The sequence below is a fragment of the Onychomys torridus genome, chromosome 9 (assembly GCF_903995425.1).
Source record: "Onychomys torridus chromosome 9, mOncTor1.1, whole genome shotgun sequence".
Taxonomy (NCBI): domain Eukaryota; kingdom Metazoa; phylum Chordata; class Mammalia; order Rodentia; family Cricetidae; genus Onychomys; species Onychomys torridus.
This window is the reverse complement of record NC_050451.1, coordinates 6,452,502-6,475,335: the sequence shown is the minus strand read 5'-3', so window position 1 is coordinate 6,475,335 and position 22,834 is coordinate 6,452,502. Positions and strand designations below refer to the sequence as shown.

Genomic DNA, 22,834 nt, shown 5'->3' with positions numbered 1-22,834 from the left:
AAGGGCCAAGTACCTCCCTACCTCCCAGAGTTAAAATGCACGTTAAGCAACTTGACTGAACACTGAATAAACAATGTCAGTAATTTTCCTTTTCTTGACTGAGGTGCATCTCAAGGTCAATTTCAGCTCCAGAGTCCAGGTTTTTTGTTTGTGGTCTGTTTTAGTTGTTAGAAATCTCAATACTAAGATATTTGATCATAACTCAAGTCCAAATATATATGGACTATATACCACCCTGGTATTGGGAAACTAGTATCCCATGCCAGGGGCCTCTTGCCACTTGTGACATAGACAGGGAATATGTGGCACCATTGTTTCACTCTCCACCTTTTGTCCTCTGCATTTTTTGTGTCTTCAGCCCCCCCTGGGCTATATCCAGGTCTTTTTCAGGGCAGTAGGTTTGTGAGGGCCCAACTCAAAGCCAGACAGACCAAGAAGAGACAGGACACAGGGGCTCATGTGGGTCTAGAGGAGGAGGTCTTCAGTTTTGATTGCTGGAATGTTCGAGTGGGGTTTTGGGAAGACATGTATGTTTCAGGCAGAGAAGCAGTCCCAGCAGGGCAAAGGTGGGTGAGTCCAAGCTGTGTGGGATCAGGTGGGAAAGCCTTGAGGAGATAGCTGGGTGAAAGCAGGAGGCAGGAGCTGGGGCAGAGAATCAGATACAGGAAGAAGAAGGGCAGAAACCTACACTTCTGTCATGGCCCTGGTGAATTAGGAAGCAGAGACCCAGAAGGAGATGCCACGTTTGTTTGAAAATCATAGCAATGGCTGGAAGGGCATAGTAGAAGCAGGGCCTATGGCCTTTGACTTTCACAGGGTTGAGCGTGGAGTAGCTGCTCATTGCCATATGTTAAAAAGCTAGTAGGGTAAGTGAAGTGCCCTGATCCAGTCCTTTCCTGAGGTGTGTACATGGTGACAATGCTCATCTCCTGATCCCCCTGGTGCACAGCTCTGAACCTGGTGCTTTGTGTAACTCCACAGCACCAGATGAAGGCAGGGTCAGCAAGGGAACACAGTGGGTTCAGAAAGCAAAATGGCCCTCTGTGCCCTTGGGCTGAGTGTGGGGTCCTGGGGCCCATCTGACCAAAGGGTGGCAACATTGGGACATGCTACCCTCCCCAGGATATACAAGCGGCGGTCCTCCAAACCTGTGTCCTTTCCATTATGGTCAGTTTCAAATATGCAGCTGACTAGCACCAAAGAGTCTAGCCAGTGCTCTGTAACCATGGGCTCTGTGTTTGGGAGTGTGACCAGATTCAGACGGAAAGACATTTAGATATTAAACTTGTTTTTAATCTGTCCCCAACATGCGCTGATTTTTCCTGTCATCATCCCACAAACAATGCATTTTAATAGCATTAATGTTACATTAAGCACTGCCATGCATGTGGAGATGAAATATTAAGGCTCATGCTGGGGGTGGGGGAGGTTGGAGCAGATTCTATGCAAACACACTACCATTTTCTATAAAGGAGTTGAGCATCTGGGGACTTTGGTATCTTCAGGGGTCCTGGAATCAACAGTTCCATAGATGCTAGGGGACAAGTGCATCTAGTTTAAGTAAAGAGATTAAATATAAAGGCTAGAAGACATAAAAAATGAGAAAGTGATCATACAATGGTTTGACAAATTCATATAAACAGGTAACTCCTCTAGTTACCTGTGAAAAATCCAGAGAGACCCAAAGAAGCCCTAGCTGGCTGCAGCTGGGAGAGGCCCACATGCAAGGACCAGGTGACCTGGGCCAATCAGGGAGAAGGATGGTCCTTCAGGTCTGCTCTTACCCTGCTCAGTGGGTCTGAGGAAGGGAACCAGGCACCCAAAGCCCATGGCCGGGCACTGTGACCCGGGTGCTGCCTCAGCCTGTGTCTGCGCCAGGGTTGTCATTTAAGCCAAATGCACTCTGACCCAAGGTGCTTCCTCCACACATTCACCTGTCATTGCTGCTGTGGGAGGGAAATAGAAGTCCCTCCCTCCACAAAATCATTTCTCCAGCCAAAAAGCATCCCAGGGGGCCAAACCAGGCCCTTCTCGGCGCTTCTGCTCTGGTTTTGGAGTACCCTTCATCCTATCACGCCTCAACTAAGTCTGCCCTGCCAAGCCTTTGTTGTGCAGACAATGCGACAGAACCTGCCCTTGCAGGCGGCCGGCAGCCAAAAGCTTTCCATTTGTGGGGAATTTATATGGCATCTTTCCAGTCGAGGCCGCACGGAGCTAATTAATGTAGTCACCACGTCCCTAGGTGCCATTAAATTCATTTTATGGCTTAATTAAGAATGGCTGCATTAATTTTATGAATGAGCAAAGGGAGGTTCCAACAGATGAAGGCACATGAAAAGTTCACGGGGCGGGAGTCAGGAGTCCCTGGCCGAGTGTCCTTCGGTCTGTCATTTGGCTTCCTGGTATCTCCATGTCATCCTGGGCTATCTAGGGGAGTGAGCCCCGCCTGGTCTGACTTTCTTTCTTTCTTTCTTTCTTTCTTTCTTTCTTTCTTTCTTTCTTTCTTTCTTTCTTTCTTTCTTTCTTTCTTTCCTTCCTTCCTCTTCTTCCTTCCTTCCTTTCTTTCTTTCTTTCTTTCTGTCCCTCCCTCCCTCCCTCCCTCCCTCCCTCCCTCCCTCCTTCCTTCCTTCCTTCCTTCCTTCCTTCCTTTTTTTTTTTTAAACAAATCTTCAGTAAGAATCTAAGCTCCAGACAGCTTTGGAGATCTGGGAAAGATTCTCTCCAGGTCTGCCTCTCTGTCCTCACCCGGGCGGTGCTGTCTGTCAGCATTAGCAGGGCTGGGGCAGGTGGAGGCCTGGGGACTCAGGGTAGGAGCTGAATTCCAGAGCCAGACATTGTCATGTCCAGTATGGCATTCGAGACCTGCTTACTGGTCTCTAACTCTGTGACACTCAAAGTGCATCTCAGACAGCTGTGGCCACGTCACAGGCAGTTTAGCCCCAGGTCAGTCTTATGCCTCTTCAGAGCAGGGTTCCTTGCAGGAGTCAGGCTTGAGGAGAATCCTGTCCACACTGAAGAGTGGCATGTGGGAAAAAGGTTTCCAGGCAGGGCCAATCACGCTGCTATGTCTCTTGTCTTCCAGGAGTCAATGTCTGAATCTTCTAGAAACATCAGCAGTCCTGGGGCCTCTGCTGAGTCCAGCAGTACTACAGAGGAGTTCCAGGCTTCTTTCAAGTCACATCCAGCTCGGAGGCAGCTGAGAGAGTTCATGCAAGTCCTCCTGAGGGAGCTGCTGCTTGGAGTGTCCAGCCCTAAGCAGTGGCTACCCTTGGAGGTGCTCCTGGAGGTAGGTTAGAAGCGGTATTCTTGGACTGTGTGCAGTGGGAGGGGACTGGCCCTCAAGAGCAGGGCATGCCCAGACTGAAGAGACCAGCTGGCTATTGGGAGATTGACTGTTAGTACTTCAATGGTCTGGTGTGGAGCCTGGGAACCTCAGGCCTTGGTGGAGCAACAGATGAATAGATGTAAGGTCCTTGGAAGTGGAGTGTGTTGTGGAAGTGCTTTGTAAGTGGGTATTTGGGAAAAGGGGAAGAGAAGCAGAACTGTGGGGCAGAAGCTTGTTCAAGGATGGTCTCAGCGCTGGTCTCTGGGTGAAGTGGCATGTTGTATCCCAGAGTCAACTTTACCTTGAGGTACTTGCCAGGTACCCATTGGTTGTGCACCCCTCAGACTTGCTTCTTCACTCTGGGAGAGGGCATCACCTCCTGGGTATCTGGGTCATCAGAGGACAATGCCTCAGTGCCTCAGAGAAAGGCACAGTCTTGACCAGGCAGCAATCACTCACCAATCAGGCAAGATCATTTGGTTACTGAGAGGCCATGATAACTCAGCGGCTGCTGTCTCAGTCCCAGGCCATGTTTTCAGGCTTCTCCAGATGGTGTCACCTGTCAGCAGAAGAGGGACTTCCAGTCCGAGGTCCTACTTTCCACCATGGACATATTCTACGTCACAAGAGGGGATAGCATGCTGACTCTAAGAGGTGAGTGGCTTCTGCATTTTTCTCTGTTTCTGGTGTTGGGCAGCTCACTGGGTCACCACAATCCCAGGCTGAGTGTTGCTATCCCCTGGCATGTCCATCTCCACATACATCTTCAGCAAGAGTCTATTGACCTCTGTTGACACATATTCTATTTTCCAGGACACCCCTGTCATAGTTGGGCTATTTTGAGGTAGAAACTCCTTCTGTCTTCTGGGTTCAAATCTGTCTCCTCTGACTTCATCAGAAACCCAACTTATTACTGTGGGAATATGAAATAACTGAGCCTAACAGTCTCTGATACTTCTTAACCATGCTGACGACAGATTCACTGCCCAGTAAACACTTCTTGAATGAAAGGCCCAAATGAAGATGCTGTCACTGTCCCTCAACACTTGAGACCTTAGTTACAGGACAGATGAGGTTTCTTCTCAAAACAAAGCCCATGTCCCCGCAGTGTTTTCTGAGCCACAGGAATCCCACATAACACAGCTTATCTCTAGGGTTTTCTCCCCCTACACAGTGTGGAAACCTGTTTGTGTCTTCCTCTTGGTATCTGGCACAGAGGAGGGGAGGGGGTGATAAAGGCAAAATGTTGACATGGCAACCCAGTGTTTGTCTTGTCTCTGTCTCTGGATGGCAGTGTGACTGGGTTGGGGTCCTGGATGGTGTGGAGGATAGTCTTGCCTAACTCAGGGTGGGTCTAGGAATCATCTGAGATCTCCACACACTGAGGAGAACACACCGCCTGCCGTGTGAATGAGTCTGGCTGTCTGCTTCTCATTACAGCTCTTTCCTTGGTTTTATTGTTTGCTTTCTATACTGTGATAAAAGATGGTGGCCAAAGGCAGCTTGGGGAAGAGAGGATTTGTTTGGCTACACAGCCTGGTCACAGTCCATCACTGAGGAAGTCGAGGCAGGAATGCAAAGAGAGTGTAGGAATGCTGCTACTGGCTTGCTCTCCATGAACTGCTCCGTCTCCTTTCTCCTGTTACCCAGGACTGTGTGCCCAGGGGTCCTATCACCCTCAGTGGCCGGGCACTCTCCATCAATGGTTTATCAAGAAGATGCCCCACTGACTTGCCTACAGGCCATTCTGATGGAGGCGATTCCACAACTGATGTTCTCTGGTCCCAGATGACTCTAGCTTGTGTCCAGTTGACTAAAAACTAGCCAGCACATCAGTCCAGCATGCTAGCATGCCATTGATTCCTCTTCTCACCTGCCTTAAACATTCAGCTCTCTCATTTTCATGTCTAAGAACCCCCAGAAGAGACATTATTTTGCTTGTCTTCTTATCCTCTGGTTTATATCACTAACTGGCTTAATCAAGATCGGTTTGCTTTGAGTAAATTGTGTGTTCACTGTGTACCTACTAGAGACTCCTTCTTCAGAACACTGCCACACACAGGTGACTAGGACATGGTCACCACGAGGGATTTAAAGACTGTGGAGCGGAGAAGCCCATTGGATTCTAATATCAGTCTGCCTCCTTACCCCACCCAGGAAGTCAGGAGCCTCAGCCAAAGCCGGAAGCTGCCGTTGCTCCTTCCCTTGCAAACATTTCCTACTTCACTCAGAAGCTGGTGGAGAAGCTGTACAGCGGGATGTTCTCGGCAGATCCCAGGCACATCCTCCTCTTCATCATAGAGCACATTGTAGTGGTAAGACGCTGGGTCACCAAGGTGGTAAGAAGCCGCCTGCTGATGGACTGGGTCCTCCTGGTTGTGCTGGATTTTTTTGTCCCGGAGTTGAAATAGAATCCAAGATAGGTAGGGGAAAAGGAGGCTCTTTAAAATCTGAGGAGTGCTCGATAGTTCCTGCATACACTAAGTGTGGTCTCTCAGGCACAGTCCCCTTTTCCTGCCTTCGGCATTTCTGGTAGAGGATGAATGGACTTGTGGAGCCCCCAACGCTAAGGCTACATACTCTGGCCCTCTGCAGCCTCCCCTGAGTTGCTAATAAACTAAATAAAGTCCAATGACTCCAACTGTTTTAAGGGACATGGGAGAGAAAGGCACAGCTCAGGTGTCCCAGGTGACCCATGCTGACCACCTAACCACTCTGACCTCAGGTTCTCATCCCTAAAGTGAAGTCATCTAATAGTCTACTTCATGATACCATGCCATTTAAATGAAGTGATACATTGAAGTATTTATATAATAATATTTAACTATATATAATATATAACAAACAACAAAATATATGATATTTACCAATCCTGGGACTGTGGTTAACTACTCTAGCAATTATCAATATTGTTGTGACTATTAATAATGTGCCTGTTTTTAAACACAGCTATTAACAGCATATTTTCACATATTGAATGTCAGCTACATGACCAGTGTTTCAGAAACTTCTGATTACTAAATCTATTTTCCAAAATATGGCTGTGGTTCTCTCTTAGCTTCTTTGTCTTTACATAGGTTTTCCTTCTCTTCAATGGAGGCCCAAAGGTGTAGAAGTCTAGTGACAACTGTCTCACTTGAAAAATGCGTTTGTTCACAATTTCATGCATGTTTTCAAAGTCCTCCCAACCACACTTTCTTCTCCCTTCTCCTCCTACTGAACTCCTTGCTCTTCCCGAGTCCCCCTACTCAATTCATGCCTTTTTTTTTTTTTTTTTAGCCCACTTCATTTCACTACTTGAACAAGGTCACGTACCTCTGAGGAATGTGGCTCCTTCTTTCCCAGCAACTACGAATTGCCTAGAGTTCCTCTGGGAAAGATGGGACCCTTTCAGACTCTTGCCCATGTCGGCGGGGGTGGGGGGTGGAGGGTGGGGTGGGGGTGGTGTGCAGTCTTGTGCAGCTCATGTGCTGGTAGCCACAGCTGCTGTAAGTAGCTCATTATGCCCAGAAGACATTTCATAGAATTCCTTCCCATCCTGCAGCTCTACAGTCTGTCTTTCCCCTCTTGGGTGATGTCCTGGGCCATTGGAAGAGGTGATATAGGTACTGTCTAGGGCAAGCACTCAACAGTCATTTAGTCTCCTTGTACTGACCAGTCGCGAATCTCTCTGCATGAACTGTTGCCCACTATATATGGAAGCTTCTCTGACCGTGTGCCTTTTTGGTGGCATTGTTACTGTTGTAAAGAGAGTCTGTGTGTAAAGCTGCAAACTGTTCCTGAGTCCATGTATCTCACTTTGGTGGTGCAGGTCATCGAGAACCCATCTTCCCAAAGGGACACTGCCGTGAGCGCTTTATACAGCAGTTTGAACAAAGTTGTCCTGCACTGCCTCTCCAAGCCCCAGCAGTCCCTGTCTGAGTGCCTTGGCCTCCTCCGGATCCTGGACTTCCTCCAGGAGCACTGGGACATTATCTTTGCCACTTACAATTCCAACGTCAACTTCCTCCTGTGCCTCATGCATTGTCTTCTGCTGCTGAATGCAAGGAGGTAGGAATGGAGGCTTTCTTCCCCCTGCCAATGGTCAGTGCAGAAGAGCAACTGCAGAAGGGCAGGCTATCTAGGGGAGGCTGACATCAGTGAAAGAAGGGCTCTGTTTCACTGGCTAGCTGAAGTTGTGTGCAGGGTTTGATAATAGCTAAGCCATTCCCAAGTCCATGTGACTGAGCAACTAGAGGCATCAAAAGAAATATGATTTATCTTATTTCCACAATTCTAAGATATTTAATTGGTTTCATTTTTGAGGCAGAAGATGCAAACATTAAACATACACATTGATTTTTTTTTACATAGCCAGATTTCAGAAACATTAATATTTGATAAATGCAATCTAAGTATGGAAAAATTTCATAATTTAATGTACCATACAAGCTAGGAATAATTTCCTTTGCAGAAAAGCACACACACAATATGCATGGGATTCAGAACAATATCAACAGACACACTTGCCTAAGAAACACTGACAAGCTGCTGTGGATAGGCTCCCTTTCTGGAAGCCCCATTTAAGTCCATGGTGCATGACCCTGTGTACGTTCAGCTCATCTCCCTGTACAGTTAGGTCGAGGATATTTACTCCTTCATCTGAAGTGCTTGGGACCAGATGTGTTTCATATTTTGGATTTTTTTAAAAAAATTGAATATTTGAATATCTATCTATGATGAATATATATATATATATATATGTATAATGTTTGTAAAATGAATATAATGAGGATGATACCCAGAAGTAAATACCATGTTCATTTATTTCAAATATATCTTACATGTGTCACCTGGAAATAATTTTGTACACTATGTTTAATACATGTTTGTTTCTATTGGAAACCACCATATGAGGTCAAGTATAGGATTTTCATTCAGCTTGCAGTATCATTTTGTTTTGAAAAGCTTCAGAATCTGGACTCCTTTGAGCTCCCATTGTCGGGCTGGGGATGCTTAGCCATACTGAGCCTGTGGACGTGGCTTCTCATCACAAGAGCTGTGTTGAGTGGAGCGAGAAAAAGACAGCAGGGCATTAGACTCTGTCATCTCATCTTTCCTTCCATTTGAGATGGGGTCTCACTATACAGACCAAGCTGCCCCACACTCGTATCAATCCCCCTGTTCCAGCATCTTACATGCTAGGATTACAGGTGTTCACTAGCTTCCCACTCATCTCTTCCCCCCCTCTATTTTATTTTTTAGAAGTAGCGTAGGCTGGCCTCAAACTTGCTATGTGGCTGAGGTCGGCCTTGAACTCCTGATCTTGTTGCCTCCACCCCTATGGTCCTATGGTTATTTGTATCCACCACCATGCCCAATGCAGCCTTTCTGGATCATAGTGTCAGTATCAGTATAAATTATAAGTTTAATCACTTTAAAAAAGTGACTTCTCTAAATCCTATTGAACATCATCTATCACTAGGGCCAACTTGGCTTAACACTCTCTAGGAAGCCAAGAATTGTGCAGGCCCCTGATTCTGGCCCTTGGGAGGTTGAAGTAGCAAGATCGGGAGGTCAAGGCCAGCCTGGACTGAGTAGAGACCTGGGGAAGCCCTGGGGAAGCCTCTACCCCAGGTGGGCACTTGACCTTCCATGTTTTAATTTGTAAACCATTGTTCTCAGTGTATGGTTAACTCTGGAGGCTTCTCCTTGTCTCTTTATGTGGGAACCCAGGTGAAGGGACTAGAATACCCTTTTGCATATTGGGGTTGGCAGCCTCTTCAAGCCCTTCTGTAGAATGGGTTATTATTCTCTTAATTTCAATAGTGGTCATTCTTGTACATGGCCGGATTTTTATTTCTTTGCTATTTAAGATTTGACTACATATTGTAAGTATTTTCTCTGCTCAGGAGGCTGAGAAGGGCTTCTGGAAGAAGGCACATGCACTAGTGTGAGTCCGCCTGCCACAGTAGAAGGTTTCTGGGGAGTCCAGTGTGTGAATGATTGTGCCCCCATCAGAACTGGATGTACGAAGTGTGAGGCCCTGACAACATTAAACATGAAGTGTGTATTTACAAATTACTAATGTTTTCAAGATGGTGATAACAGAGTCCTTCAAAGAGTAGGATCCTGTGCAGTCACAGGCCCTGGAAACTAGCCCTGGCACTGTGGGATGAATCAAAGTCCAACAGAGTCAAGTATCCACACTTTGGGGGTGACAGGGAGAAGGCACGAAGAGATGACTCAGAGGCTCTACTGGAGGCCCAAGCAGGATTTCCTAAGCTATGACAGCCTATAATGATAAGGCATTTCCTCTGACTGGAAAGCCATTGTTCAGTATCAGCTGCGGACATCATTATGGCAATTTTTTTTATTTTTTAGGTTGACTTGGCATGTGTTAATATATAGTGAGTTTTAGGGGTGGCCTCTTACAATAAAGAGCCATGGCAACGTCCCATGGGAACAAGTTTACAGTGAAATTTTCATTGTTTTTTCTAGTTATCCAGAAGGATTTGGATTGGAGCCCAAGCCCAGAATCACTCCTTATCATCAAGTCTTCCTTTCGCCAAATGAAGAAGAGAAAGGCAGAAAGGAGGAAGGCCTCCCAAGTTTGAGTGATGGTACATCTTGCTGGGTTCCCATGTGGGAAACAGGGTTGGATAGCAACAGTTGCAGTATTGCACTATTCCATTGATCTTTCCAAGTGAAGTACGCAAATAACATGAAAGAAACTTCCGGGGGTCAAGAGAAACCCTAGAAAATCCTAGAGGGGTGAGACGGCACAGTGAGCTGGGAAGAAGGGCTTTGGAGTGATCTGTGTAGGCTTGTCGGAATGGAAATGGATGGATAGATGTATGAACAGAGGACAGAGGCGTCAATAAGAAGCTGGGAGGATGGAGGATGGAGGGATGGATGAACGGAAGGTAAGATAAAAGGATGGATAAACAGATGGAGAGGAAGCTTAACTTACTGCAATCCATTGACTCCTCACTCTTAATTTGAAACTGACATATCATCTCAACTAGTTTCTTGCTACCTCTCAGCTTTGTTCCTCAGAATTGCCAGTTTATATAAACACACACACATGCACACACACACGTGCCCACACATGACAATCACATCCATAAGTTTAAAGGACTTCATTCTGTCTTGATTGAGAAGGTCCAAGCTTCTGCCACTTGATTTGAAGTCTGTGCCACTTGCCTTGTGTCACCTTGTAATATAAACATCAGGATGAGCACATCTGGGCTATGGTCATAAAGACTCCTAAGCCTTTCCAGTTTCAGAAGCGTGTAGCTTTAGACTTTATGTGAACACAGTGTCAACTGCAGCATGAATGGCTCCACTTTGGAATTTGGTAGAAGTGGAACGGACTCTAGGCCTGGAGAGTACCTCAGTCAGCAAAACGATTGCTGAATAAATCTGAGGATCTGAATTCTGGTCCCTTTTACCTAATTGCTTAGGTGAAAAGAAGACCCCAGTGGCAGATACCTGTAATCCCAGCACTGGGGAGGTAGATACAGGAGGATCCTGGGGATTTTCTGGCCAATCATTCTATCCAAAGCAGTAAGCCAGTTCAGTCAGAGAAAGGCAGAGAGTGATAAAGACATCTAACACTGGTCCCTGGCCTCCACACAGTCACACTTGTCTGGATGCACCTGCACGTACACACACATACACACACACACATACACACACATACACACACACACACACACACACACACACACAGAAGAGAGAAAGAGATGAGAGAGAGAGAGACAGAGACAGAGAGACAGAGAGACAGAGAGAGAGAGAGAGACTGATTCTAGGAGATTATCATCAGAGAGGGACCAGTGGTTTAAGCAGTGGTTTAAGATTGGAGGAGTTTCAGATGTACTTCAAGGGACTAGTGATTTTGATGTACCAGGAAGAGCTGTTTTGTAGACATGTCTACATCTCAAATAACCCACGGCACTGAACAGGCAATAGTCTAAGAGGCAGATTCAATATTAGGAAAAAATTGGCTCACCTGGGCATAGCCTTGCATTTGGGCTCTATTCCCCCAGAGAGACCAACATGTCTAGGGAGATTGTGAAGAGGTGCTTAGGGTAACCCTTTAGCTACTGAGAAGTCACACACGGGATATCACTGGTATCAGACAGAATTGGAGATTGAAGAGAGACACCTTGATCCTCTGATCTCATTTTCTAGATTTGGGCCCAAGAGGCAGGCAGGACTTGGCCGTATGTAGTTAGACACGGGAAGAAGGAAGAATCCAGCTGACATGGATGTTGGTAGCTTTGAATCTACATACTGACTTCTGAGGCAGCTTGCCAAGCTGAAGCAATCATCAAGACATCTTGAAGTGATATTCTGTGTGTGGCCCTCTTGGCACCGTTTGGGGGCGGCCACCCTCACTATGCTATGTACTCTCTCTGTTAGTCCAGAACAACATCCAGAAGTCATTGCGGGCACTCTGGCAGAAGCTGGTGGCACAGAGGCGACAGACCCTGGAGGATGCCTTCAAGATCGATCTTTCTGTGAAGGCTGGGGAGAGCGAAGTAAAGATTGAAGAGGTCACCCCACTCTGGGAGGAGACGATGCTCAGAGCCTGGCAGCATTACTTAGGTCTCTGTCCATGGAAGTCAAGGAATGAAAACTCCTGGGTCCCAGAGAGCCAAATCTCCCAAAGTTCTACCCAAAGGCAGAGCTTTTTCTATCCAGGGTTGGACCCAGGGCCAAGGCTGTTCCATGCCCTTGGTGCCTGTGATTATCCCACAGAAACATTGCTTATCTGTCCTCACAGAGAACAGATGCTGTGTCTGCCTGCTGGGGGAGAGGCAGGCTGGAAGTACCAACCAAGCAGGCAGTTTGCAATAGTCTCTTTGAGGGACTGGTCATTGGTTCAGGGATTGGAGAAGTAGGTCTGGCCCTGATGATCACCTCTCAGCTTTGAAACTTTGCTCCAAGTTATACAGCAGCCTTGAGCTTCAGGCTATGTACTCTCACTCCATGAAGTGAATGATCCCCTTAAAACAGTAGCATGATAATGACCCCACATTTCTTCTTCCTAGTTACCTACCCAGCAATGAGATTTGAATTTTGCTTTGGGGGAGGTTTTGAGATGGCTTCTTCAAAATTCATATGCTTCTTTAAAGGCTTTTTTATATTTTATTTTATAATGAATTTAATTGTACATGTCAGCCACGGATTCCCCCTCCCACTCCCTAGCCTTCCCCCACAATTCGTCTTTAATAACCACAAAGTTATACTATCTCTAGATTTAGCTGTGTGCATGTCTATTGCCTTACCATCCAGAGGTCTAGAGTCCTTATCTAACCGGCTTTCCAAATTGTTCTGGAAAATATGTGTGAACATGTCTGTCTTAGTCTCTTAGCCATTTGGATAAAAGCATAAGTTGGATAATCTATGAATAACAGAAATTCATTTTTTTAGAGTTCTAAAAGTCAAGAAGCCTAAGACCTGGGTATGAGATTTGCTCTTTGATAAGGAATCTGTCTGCTTCCAGGTCAGGGCTTGTAATATCCCCTAGGTGTGCTTGGGATGTTGTATCTTTACCTAGCAGAAGGGACAGGACAGAGAAAGCCTGAGCCCATTTCCTGCAGCCCTTTTAGAAGGCACTGACGCATCCGTGAGGACAAAGACTCATGATTTGACTACTTCTCCAAAGACCCTTCCGACATCACAGTGGGGATGACACTTCACTAGGAGCTTTGCAGGGAGCACGCCCAAGCTATAGCAACATGTGCACATATAATTTGCAGTCACAATATCAGATCGTACATCGAAGAGAAGTGCAATCAAATCAGACACATCTCCCCATGCAGACAGAGAAGGATGCGGTACTGAGAGTGAAGCTCTCTATGCTTGGCAGGCGCATACTGCACACTTCAATTGTCCCAGGTCCTTTAAGCACGCTATTTTAGGCCACCCCCATTTCACACTGTGAGAACACCGAGGTTTAGTAACCCTGGGAGATCACCATGTGTTCTTATGTTTCAATAGATGCCAACAAGCCATGGAAATGGGTTTGGACCAGGGCTGAGGGGCCCGCAGGCCACATACGTATCTTATTGAAAGGAACCTCAGAAGGCGGCAGTGTGCTCCCATGGGCTGCTGCTCTTTGCAGCAGGCGTGCAGCGTCCAGGCCCTAGAGGGCCCTTTGACAGCCATGCCCACTCTGGAACGGATGTGTGCTTTTCCTTGCAACTTCAGCTCTGAAATCTTTCTGTTTCCTCCCACAGCATCTGAGAAGAAGTCACTGGCCAGTCGCTCAAATGTCACGTCCCACAGCAAAGTGACTTCGTGGAGTGGCAGTCTGTCCTCTGCCATGAGACTGATGCCAGGGCGGCCGGTGAAGGACCCTGAGTGCAGGGCAGAGGTGAGCCAGAAGCCTTGTCCTGGGAGACATCTCAGGCATCTCAAAACCCAGTTGTGATGTCTCTACTCTGCTGCCTGCCACTTGTAATTAAATCCCATGATCTCTGAGTGTTTGAGGGTGTGCATGTGGCTTCCCAGGTCTAAGGCTGGCATTAATTGGAAATAGATCTATCTGGGTTACTCTTCATTACCAGAAACAGGTATTCTTGGAACACCTACATAAAAAAATAAAGAAAACCAAACTCATTTTGAAACAAGGTGAACATGTTTCCATTTTTAAAATCAACTAGATTCCCCTACACTGGTCACATAGTTGGAATGGCACAGAACCAGCTACAGGTGAGGATACTAAAGAATGGGCATAGAAGGTTCTGGAAGGAGGGAGTAAAAGACTCCCCATTTCACAGTGCACTGAAACTCAGCAGCCTTCACACCCCACATCCATCACTCATCTACACGAGCTGCCTTTGTCGTTACCAGAAGGCACAGTTCTCAGGTACATATGTACACTGTGATGTCATAAGATAAGAGCATCAACTATTTGCCCTGGGGTCTGTTTAATTATTTTTAAAAATTAATTTTGATTATTACAGCTGATTACACCTCAGTGAGCAATGTAATTGATATTTTCTAATGTATCCCAAGGAACATTTTGTATAACACGCTTTTTGTTGTTGAAGGTTAAAGACTCCGTTATTGGTTTTTCCCTAAATATGCCCACATCATTAGTCCCTCCAGTGAGGAGGTCGCCATCTGGAAAAAGCAGCATGGAGACATTATTCAGGCACGAGTGCATGAAATTGGTGTTTTTGCATCTTCTGTCTCTCTTCTGCAAAGAAGAGGCTTGTAATTAAAGGAGTTGGTGCTGGAGGAAGCATTAGTCATTCGATGTTATCCCTTATCATGTCAGGGCTGACAGCTCTATAGCACTGATAAATTGTTCCTGGGAGTGAGACGTACGAGGTGGGCCTCATCATTTCTCTTTCCTCTTTTCCTCTTCAGGAGAGTACGTGCTCTTCCTGACAGGGAAGCTGAACTTTGAGTCAAGGCTGATTTGATTGATGTCACTTATTTTGATAGATGTTATTTCTTCCCCCTTTCACCTGGCCCCATCACGGTCCCTTCTGGGATAAAATTGTGACATTATTGTGGCCGGCATGGTGAAGGCCTTAAGAGTTGAATAGAGGCTGGGGACTTGGTCTCCCCTTGGGCCTAGAAAAAACAGCTCAGGGTACTTTGAAAGATGCTTTATCACGTCTACTGTCTGCTTGGAAAATCTTGGGTGACAATGTAGCCAGCCATTTTTCTCCATAGTAGAAGATGTTGCTTTCTCGCCCACTTGATTTTAGATGCCCTTATTGCTGAACAGGCTGAGAAGTTGCCTTTCTACCTGCCATAAGAAAGATTTGTTTTGGTTGGTGGTGTCCCAGGGTTCAGTGCATAGTGACTTGGTCCATGTGCTTAGGCAGAACACTGTGGCAGACAAGAATGTGTGGTAGGGAAGAGCTGTTCAGATAAGCCTCACATTCTAAAGTTTCTAAAACTTCCTAGAATAATGCCACCAGTGCTTGACACAATGAGCCCATGGGGACAATTTGTATTTAAACCACAACAGTAAGCAAACACCATCCTTCTGCGGGAGATGGACTATCCTGATATTCAGTGTTCGTTTATATCATGGGAAGTCAGGTGAGGGCCAGGGGGACAGGGATGCTCTGTATCGTCTCCACAGTTATTCTACAGATTTACAGTTACTCCAAAATGCAAAGCATATCACCAACTACTGACATGTCTGGGAAGAAAGGAATTGGCAAATAGAATAGGGGTCTGGACAGTGGGAGATGCTTGGAGGCCAGTGCAAGAGAGGTTACTTAACATTGGAGCCAAGAAGGGGAGAGGCTTAGAAGGTGGAGTAGGTCAGAGCTGCCAGGAAGGAAAAGGCCAAGAGTACTAGCAGGGGCAAGACAGGAACTAGTGCCAGATGAAGAACAAATGACTGTCCTCAGTGTAGCCATAAGTAGAAAGTTGAATGGGGTGTGTGTGATGGGGTCTTGTTCATATGCAGGTTAGGTAATGGGTGATGGTCCTGAGGCAAGAGAGAGTCCAGGAGGTGTCCCATCATTTAGGTGGAAAGGGTTATAGCAACAGTGGTTGGAGTATCCAACATCAAAGAATACAAGAAAATGTTGCTATCCAAGGCGGGACCAGTAAAGACAGAAGCCCACCAAGGCCAGAAGAATTGACTCTGAGAACAGAGAAAGCCTGGGATATTGGAGGACTGAGTAAAGCTTAGAAGAATCTGTTGGCAATGAGGTAGATGAAAGTCAGAGATTATGGGGGTCCCTGAGGTGGGAGCTCATCTGAACACATGTACCTGCCAACCCATGTCTTGTTGGGTAGGGAGTGAGCTGGACTTCTTCCTACTTGTCTCTGGGAAATCACATGATGCTGTACACCTGTGCACAGCTTCTGTATCATCATCCACTTGCCCTATCAGGGAAGGAGACTAGTCTCCCATCATACTCCAAGGGCTTGTGGAGAAGAAGGAAACTCCACCAAATGCTGACCCTGTCTACCACATTTCCATTACACACAGTTGCTCACCACACCATAGTAGAAAGGCCTTATGGAGGGAAAGAGAGGCTGTGTGACATTTTCTCTGGAGTTGCTAAAATGCCAAAGATAAGTTTGGGAGCAGCTCTTGTACTTCCGCCTTGCCAAGACCAGAAGAACATTTGATTTTTGCTCCAAGGGCCTCCAGGGTCCTCTAAGATTGTCCTTGCCCACATATACCAGTTACATTAGCATCTCCATGAATACCATCAGTAGCCATACTTGGGGGCCTTGGATATCTTTAGGGCGAGGTACTCATGTGAGAAGGTGGCTGTGGATCTGCCGCTCATAGCCCGTCTTCTATCAGCTGCAGCCCTGATCATATACCATGCACACTGACTCCCATGGAGCAGCCTTACCCATGGCCAAGGGCAAGATGCAGACCCAAACCAGCAAATCAGTGGCAGCTCCGTTGAGGGACACTCTTGGTAATGTCTTTGGCAAAGGAAGTGACACTTGAGACCATCTACTCTAATCATGTTATTTCTCACCTCTTCATGGAAAATTTCAAATACAGGACTAAAGGGAACAAAGGTAACAAGCCTCTAGTATCAACCCATTATTTCAAGAATTTCCTACTCCTCCTCAGCCCCTTTGCCTCCCTGTCACCCCTACTTTCCTATTTCATGCTTAAATGTTTATGCGTATGTATTGAGTACACGGAACTGGGGGTGAAGGGTCCACGGGCTCCTTGCTGTCATGTTTGTGCCAGTGCCCTCCTGATGAGGGGCTGAGGATGCTCTTGCTAAGGCCGAGCCTGAAAGAGGAATGCAGTCTGCTGGTGACACTGCCACCTTCCAGTCTGATGCCTTGGTCCCTCCCTGTTTGGGAGAGCAAGCACTCTGGGGCAAGCCTCAGGCTTCGCTCCCTGGGTTACAAAATTTCTGATCACGAGAATCCAAGGGTTAGACTAGATTTTCAAAAATAGCTAGAATGGGCTTTGAAATGAAGTAGACGTATGTGATAGTGTAGAGAGAGAGCTAAGAAAGTAAAGGGGCAGTTACCAAGGTGAGCCAGAGTTCTCAGATGTCCTATTGTGAGCTAATGAAAAGTTCAGAACATTTGAAGCCCACAAGGTTGCCCCACTGAATGTTATTACATAAACATATAGCAAATGCAACTTAATGTTTATGGACAAGAAAGGACTTCCGCAGGGCACAAACACGACTTTTAGAGATGTTTTGGGGGCAGGCAGTCTACAATTGGAAGACAATTAAAATACATAAGGACTTCCAAAATGAAGGGGCAGAGGGTCGAGAGAGAGGGGTGATCTTAGTGACATGTTCTCACCGGCATGCAGAAGAGCCACACTGTGCCCCCAAGACAAGAGATGTGTGGGATACTGGGAACCAGAAATAGCTACTCACAACCTGAACATACAGACCTTCTGAGGAAATACCGGAAGACTTGGTTGTGAGGGAAAAAATCATGAGAGCAAGCAATTAAATAGGGCTATCTGTTAAGGAATAAAGTCATCCACAAAGAAACGTTTTGGGAGAAAATGTGTCTTGAAATTTTAGTGCTATAATCTCTATTGCTAAGACCTGGTAAACAGGATCTGGGTTTTCTTAATTGTAATAGGCCAGATGGCAGGACCTCCTAGTATAGAGACAGTGCATATGAGACCAAATCACCTTATGAACAGGCCAAGGAAGGTTCCTTTATGTGGACTTAAACCAAAGGGACCCAGAACTGACCAGAGGTGGCCAGGCTGCTCTCTTGAACAAAGAAATGGAAGGCTTTTATTCATTTGAGGGTGAGACCAGTGTTTGGTAATTGTCCAGTGGTCATGGGCACAGTTTCAAAGTGTGTGTGTGTGCATGTGTGTGTGTGCACGTGCACACACATGAATGCATAAAAGGTCCTGGTCAGGACCTTGTGATAAAACTGAGGAACTGTAGGAATTTGAGCTCCCCAGAAAGAACAGGAGTGTACGAAGTGTATCCCAGATCCAACAGACAACAGAGTATGTTCACCCTGTGTTGAAATGCTGACTCCTTTCTTAGATGAACAGCACACTGCAGACTATGGCCAGTGTAGCTCAGTGCATTGTCTGCAGGAAATGGAGTACAGCCTACCAGCTGCAAAAAAACATGCACTTGAAAGCCATCACTAGTTACACAGGTGCCTGTGACTAGTATGGAGGAGTTTGTGTGTGCGGGCTCTGTGCTTTGAAAGACTGGCAGCCCAGGTGCTATGATGCTGGCATGGCTATGATGCCACTAGGCCGTGGGAATTTTTCTGTTCCATTATCATTTTACAGACCAATGTCATATATGTGGTTGTTTTCCTCTAACATTGTTATGCATGTGTAACTGTAGCTTCTTAGTCTAACATTGTTATGTATGTGTAAATGTAGCGTCCTACAGCAGACATTTATCAGCAACAGCAGCAGTCCCATCATGGTGTCAGCACCCAGAATTCTGGGGACGATTAACAGCAGGCTGAAGGAAGGTAGTGACTGCCCCCTCCCCTCTTCCTTCAATTTAAGCAAGTTTTACTTGTCACCGTTTATCATAAGCCGGTTACAGGAATTTGAAAAATAGGCGTAAATGAACAAAAGCAAACACTGATACCTTTAATGATGTTTCTTCACTGAGTACATCATTTGTGAGACATCTTTATCTTCATAATAGAAGGATAATTAACATCACTAATTATCTAATTAAGTTCATTAAGCATCCACCAACAGTGCACCGTGAAGTTGACATTATGTTCCACCGTCAACAAATGCTTTTGATTTCTTAGGAAGTAATTAAAATGTAAATTAGCATGCAATTATATGCACAGGGGAAGTTTTGAATCAGATATTCATTTCAAAACTGCTTAGAGCAACATCGTTTTTATTTTTTTCTTCGTCTTCAATAAAAAGAATCATTTTGCTATTAGCAGTGAGTATTAAGCTTGCCATTGTGCCATTCCATGTTTGAATTACAGCAAGGACTGTACACCACAGCACTCAGCTTTGAGTTGACAGGTTTGCTGCTGTGCATTGTGGTTTTTTTCTTGTTTGATCACTTTATTTAAAGTATTTGCTTATGGTTGTGCTCTTCATGTTAAAAAAAATCACAGCTGACTCTTTTCTTGCATAATTCATATTTTAAATTCTCTAACCAAGATGGCCTTTTAAAGACATTTTAGGGCAAACATTTTAAAAGATTTATTTATTTTGTTTTATGTGCCTAGTGCATATATATATATATATATATATATATATATATATATATATATATGCTAAGTACAGCATGAGTGTGCAGGAGACCATGGAAACCAGGAGAGGGTATCACATCCCTTGGAGCTGTAGTTACAGGTGATTGTTAGCTGCCCAGTATAGGTGCCAGGAACCAAACTCAGATTCTCTGTATAAGCAGCAAATACTCTTAACATCTGAGCCATCTTTTTATCCTGTTTTTATAATCCTTTCTGTCAGTTATGTTTGGGGAATCTAGCTAGTATTTTGAAGACAGCAGGATACAACTGTTCTCTACCTACCCAGGAAAGAGAAACTGCACTCACCAATCATGTGATCCAGTGGTCCTTGCTTCCTGGTTTATGTTTTCCTGCTTTCTTTGGGTAACCTGTTGTTTCTGGTGCAGTATTAGGACTGAGAAGAGTCCATATGAGGACTAAAAGCAGTCTCATCCTTTGATTAAGACCCCTCTGAAGCACCAGGGTGTCCCCAGACACCTGCTGGAGGAAAAGCTCCCCACAAAAGAAGCCTCTTCATTCCAAGACCCGAAGCTTTTATTATTGGGACAATGCAGCTTAGATTCTGAAACGTCTGTCTCCTAATAGAGCAGACAGCCCAGGATGCATGATGTTCTCTCTGGCATCTTTGTGAGGGTCTGTTGAAGCCATCTACCTCCCAGTGTTGAGTCTCTCACCCTGCTATCAAACTACTTCAGCCCCTTCTTGGATGATGACTCCCGAGGTGGTTATGCAGGATTCAGGTCTTTCAGGTTTAGGTAAATTTCAGATGAAGGCAGAGAACACAGGGGTCTGAGACTGTCTTGTTAGTCACTTCCTGGCTGTGAATATAGACAGATACCTGATGGTTGAAACACAGAGTGACTGATTTTCCAGTGTTGATGGTTTCATTAAATGCGTAGGAATGACAGTGGCCCTGAGTTGGCTGGTGAGGATGAGCAGAGCATCTCTGTCTAGTATTCTGACCTGCATCCATACAAGGGCTCCATAGAGAAGAGATGGTAGTCTATCTGCAGTGTATGTCCTGACTTCTCCCTGAGCTCTGCAGAAAGCTGTGAGCTATGCTGTGCTTGCCATCCACTTAATGAAGGATGGCTTACTCTCATTTATCCATTAAAAGTGGACTCCCCTTAGCTCATTCATTATGCAGACATTGACTAGCCAACAAGATCCAAAACTGACCAAGGAATCTGCAGTCCAAATCAGGTAGTGCAGATCTGATGTGCAACAAGCATCTAACCTTACCTACTCAATATAGCTTTCTTTATCATGATTTTCCTCTTGATTCATCCTTAAAACTTCTCTTAATATAGCCTGTCTCATTCATAAATTAAGCTTACAAAATTCACCCACTAAATAATCAGTATTAACATAGTTGGCTAATCAGAGTGGCTTGCAGTCCTTTTCATAGTTGGCCATACTCACCCTTGTCTGGTCTGTACCTTTACTCAGGATAACTGACATGGTACTCTATGAAGTCTATAGGAAGTCACCTCTTTTTGATCCTTTTGATCACTCATCCCTACACAAAATAGGTTGTTTGTTTGGGGTGATGGGGCAAGAGTGCAAAGCCATTCAAGAGAGCAGGCACAGAGGTAATGCGGGTCCTGTGAGTCAGTGGCACATTCTCTACTTGGGGTCATCACTGCAGACTGAAGGATGCCTCATTTCTAAATCATCCTTGAGAACGTCCTCAGGAGAAAATGCTTAGATCTTCCAAGACTTCTACCCAAGCAGAGGTGTCTAATCTGAAAAGACTAACTAGAAGGGCACTCTTGGTTAGTTACTGATTCTTTCCTTGGCCTTCTGTAGTTAATTATTTTATCAGATAGATGAGCCAATTGTCCAGGTGGCTGTCGAAAAGGAACAAGAAGAATTCAAAGATTTAAGGCTCAAGTCTATAACTCAACTCAGAATATATTTGAATGCGTATAAACACTGCCATGTGGAATTTAGCAATGTGGGAATGACATGACTAAATTTATAGGGATGAATCTCACACTCCCTAATTGAAGCACGTCTTGTAGTGTGGCTTCCTTCCTGGTTACACACACACACACACACACACACACACACACACACACACACATACACACACGGCTCAACGTACTATGATTTTGTAAATTAAGACACTTGAAATCATTTAGTTTTACAATTCTGCCTCAAATCCTTCTGAAAACTGAATATGGTCCTTGAAAGGATAGTCTTTCCTAGTGCTCTCTCTGAGGTTCTGATGTTTGCACAAGGACTTCCTTATAGCCTGAAAACTGGAATTATATTGGGGGCTAAGTGACCTCATCCCAGGAAATGCTTTTAATTTTTAGACATGAATTTTGGAGTGGGGCAACATACATTTTTATTGATTTTTCTAAATTCAGATTTTAAACACTTAAATGTATTCATCAAAGCAAAAAAAAAAAAAAATGCTTTATTGTTGCCAAAGACAGAAGTGTCCCCAACTATATAAATGATGGAACGGCAGATGGTCGTGGAGTGGAGAATCAGGCTGGGGCCCTCCTGAGGCGTTGCTGCCATTCACAACCCGCTAGGCGCCCCGCTAGCAGCCCGGCCGCTGGGGCGCCTGTCGCGTGAGTTACAGCCGCGTTCTCGCCCTGGGACCCATCTATTATGAGAAACCATTTTGGTTAATTAAAAAAGTCTTTCAAAGTCTCAGAACGGGAAGTTCGGGAAATGTCTTCTCTTTGCCGTTGGTGATGGGGGTGGGTAAAAACTCGGCTCGTTGCCCTGACAAAGAAGAGAGAAGTTGAACATAGAGAACAGTGTGGGGAGAGTGTGAGAAAGCCTTCAAGTCTGGTCCTGAGTGGGCTGAGCGTGAGACCCCAGCACCCCTGGGTACTTGTTTACCACCCAGTCCTACCCTAACCGAGTATTAAGGTGGTGGCTGAGAGCCTTGACTTAAAGGAACAATGGGAGTGATCAAGCTTGGGTTGGACCAATTTTGATTCATTGACTTCACATCAGAGACTCGGTCTCCAGACTGGTGACAACGGAGCAGAAGAGACAGGCACCTTCTCTCTGAGGGTAGACAGACTGACAGCCAAAGGGAGCAAATTGTTAAGAAGCTTGGAACAGAATAAAGTAACCGGAGGTGAAACGTATGGTCTGTTAGAGGGTTCTAGAAGGCTTCTCAGGAAGGGGACCATGGGATAAGAGCGAAGAGCCAGCGGCAAAGTTGAAGGCGAGAAAGACCTCATATGTTGAGGACATAGACAGGCCCTTTTGGCTGAGTCCAGACATCACATGGAGGTTCAGACAAGAAGGAGGATGAGGGGAGCCAGATACCAAACATCATTCCAAGTTCTC

The 22,834-nt window shown here is 45.5% G+C and overlaps 1 protein-coding gene across 1 annotated transcript in view; it reads left to right on the top strand.

Annotated features, from left to right (window-relative positions):
* Positions 1-22,834, top strand: part of Wdfy4 (WDFY family member 4) — a 211,328-nt gene that overhangs the window by 81,146 nt on the left and 107,348 nt on the right. Inside the window, 7 exon segments of the mRNA XM_036199282.1 lie at positions 3,083-3,286; positions 3,865-3,979; positions 5,483-5,640; positions 7,137-7,375; positions 9,806-9,927; positions 11,732-11,917; positions 13,555-13,691. Coding sequence (XP_036055175.1) covers positions 3,083-3,286; positions 3,865-3,979; positions 5,483-5,640; positions 7,137-7,375; positions 9,806-9,927; positions 11,732-11,917; positions 13,555-13,691 — 1,161 coding nt within the window.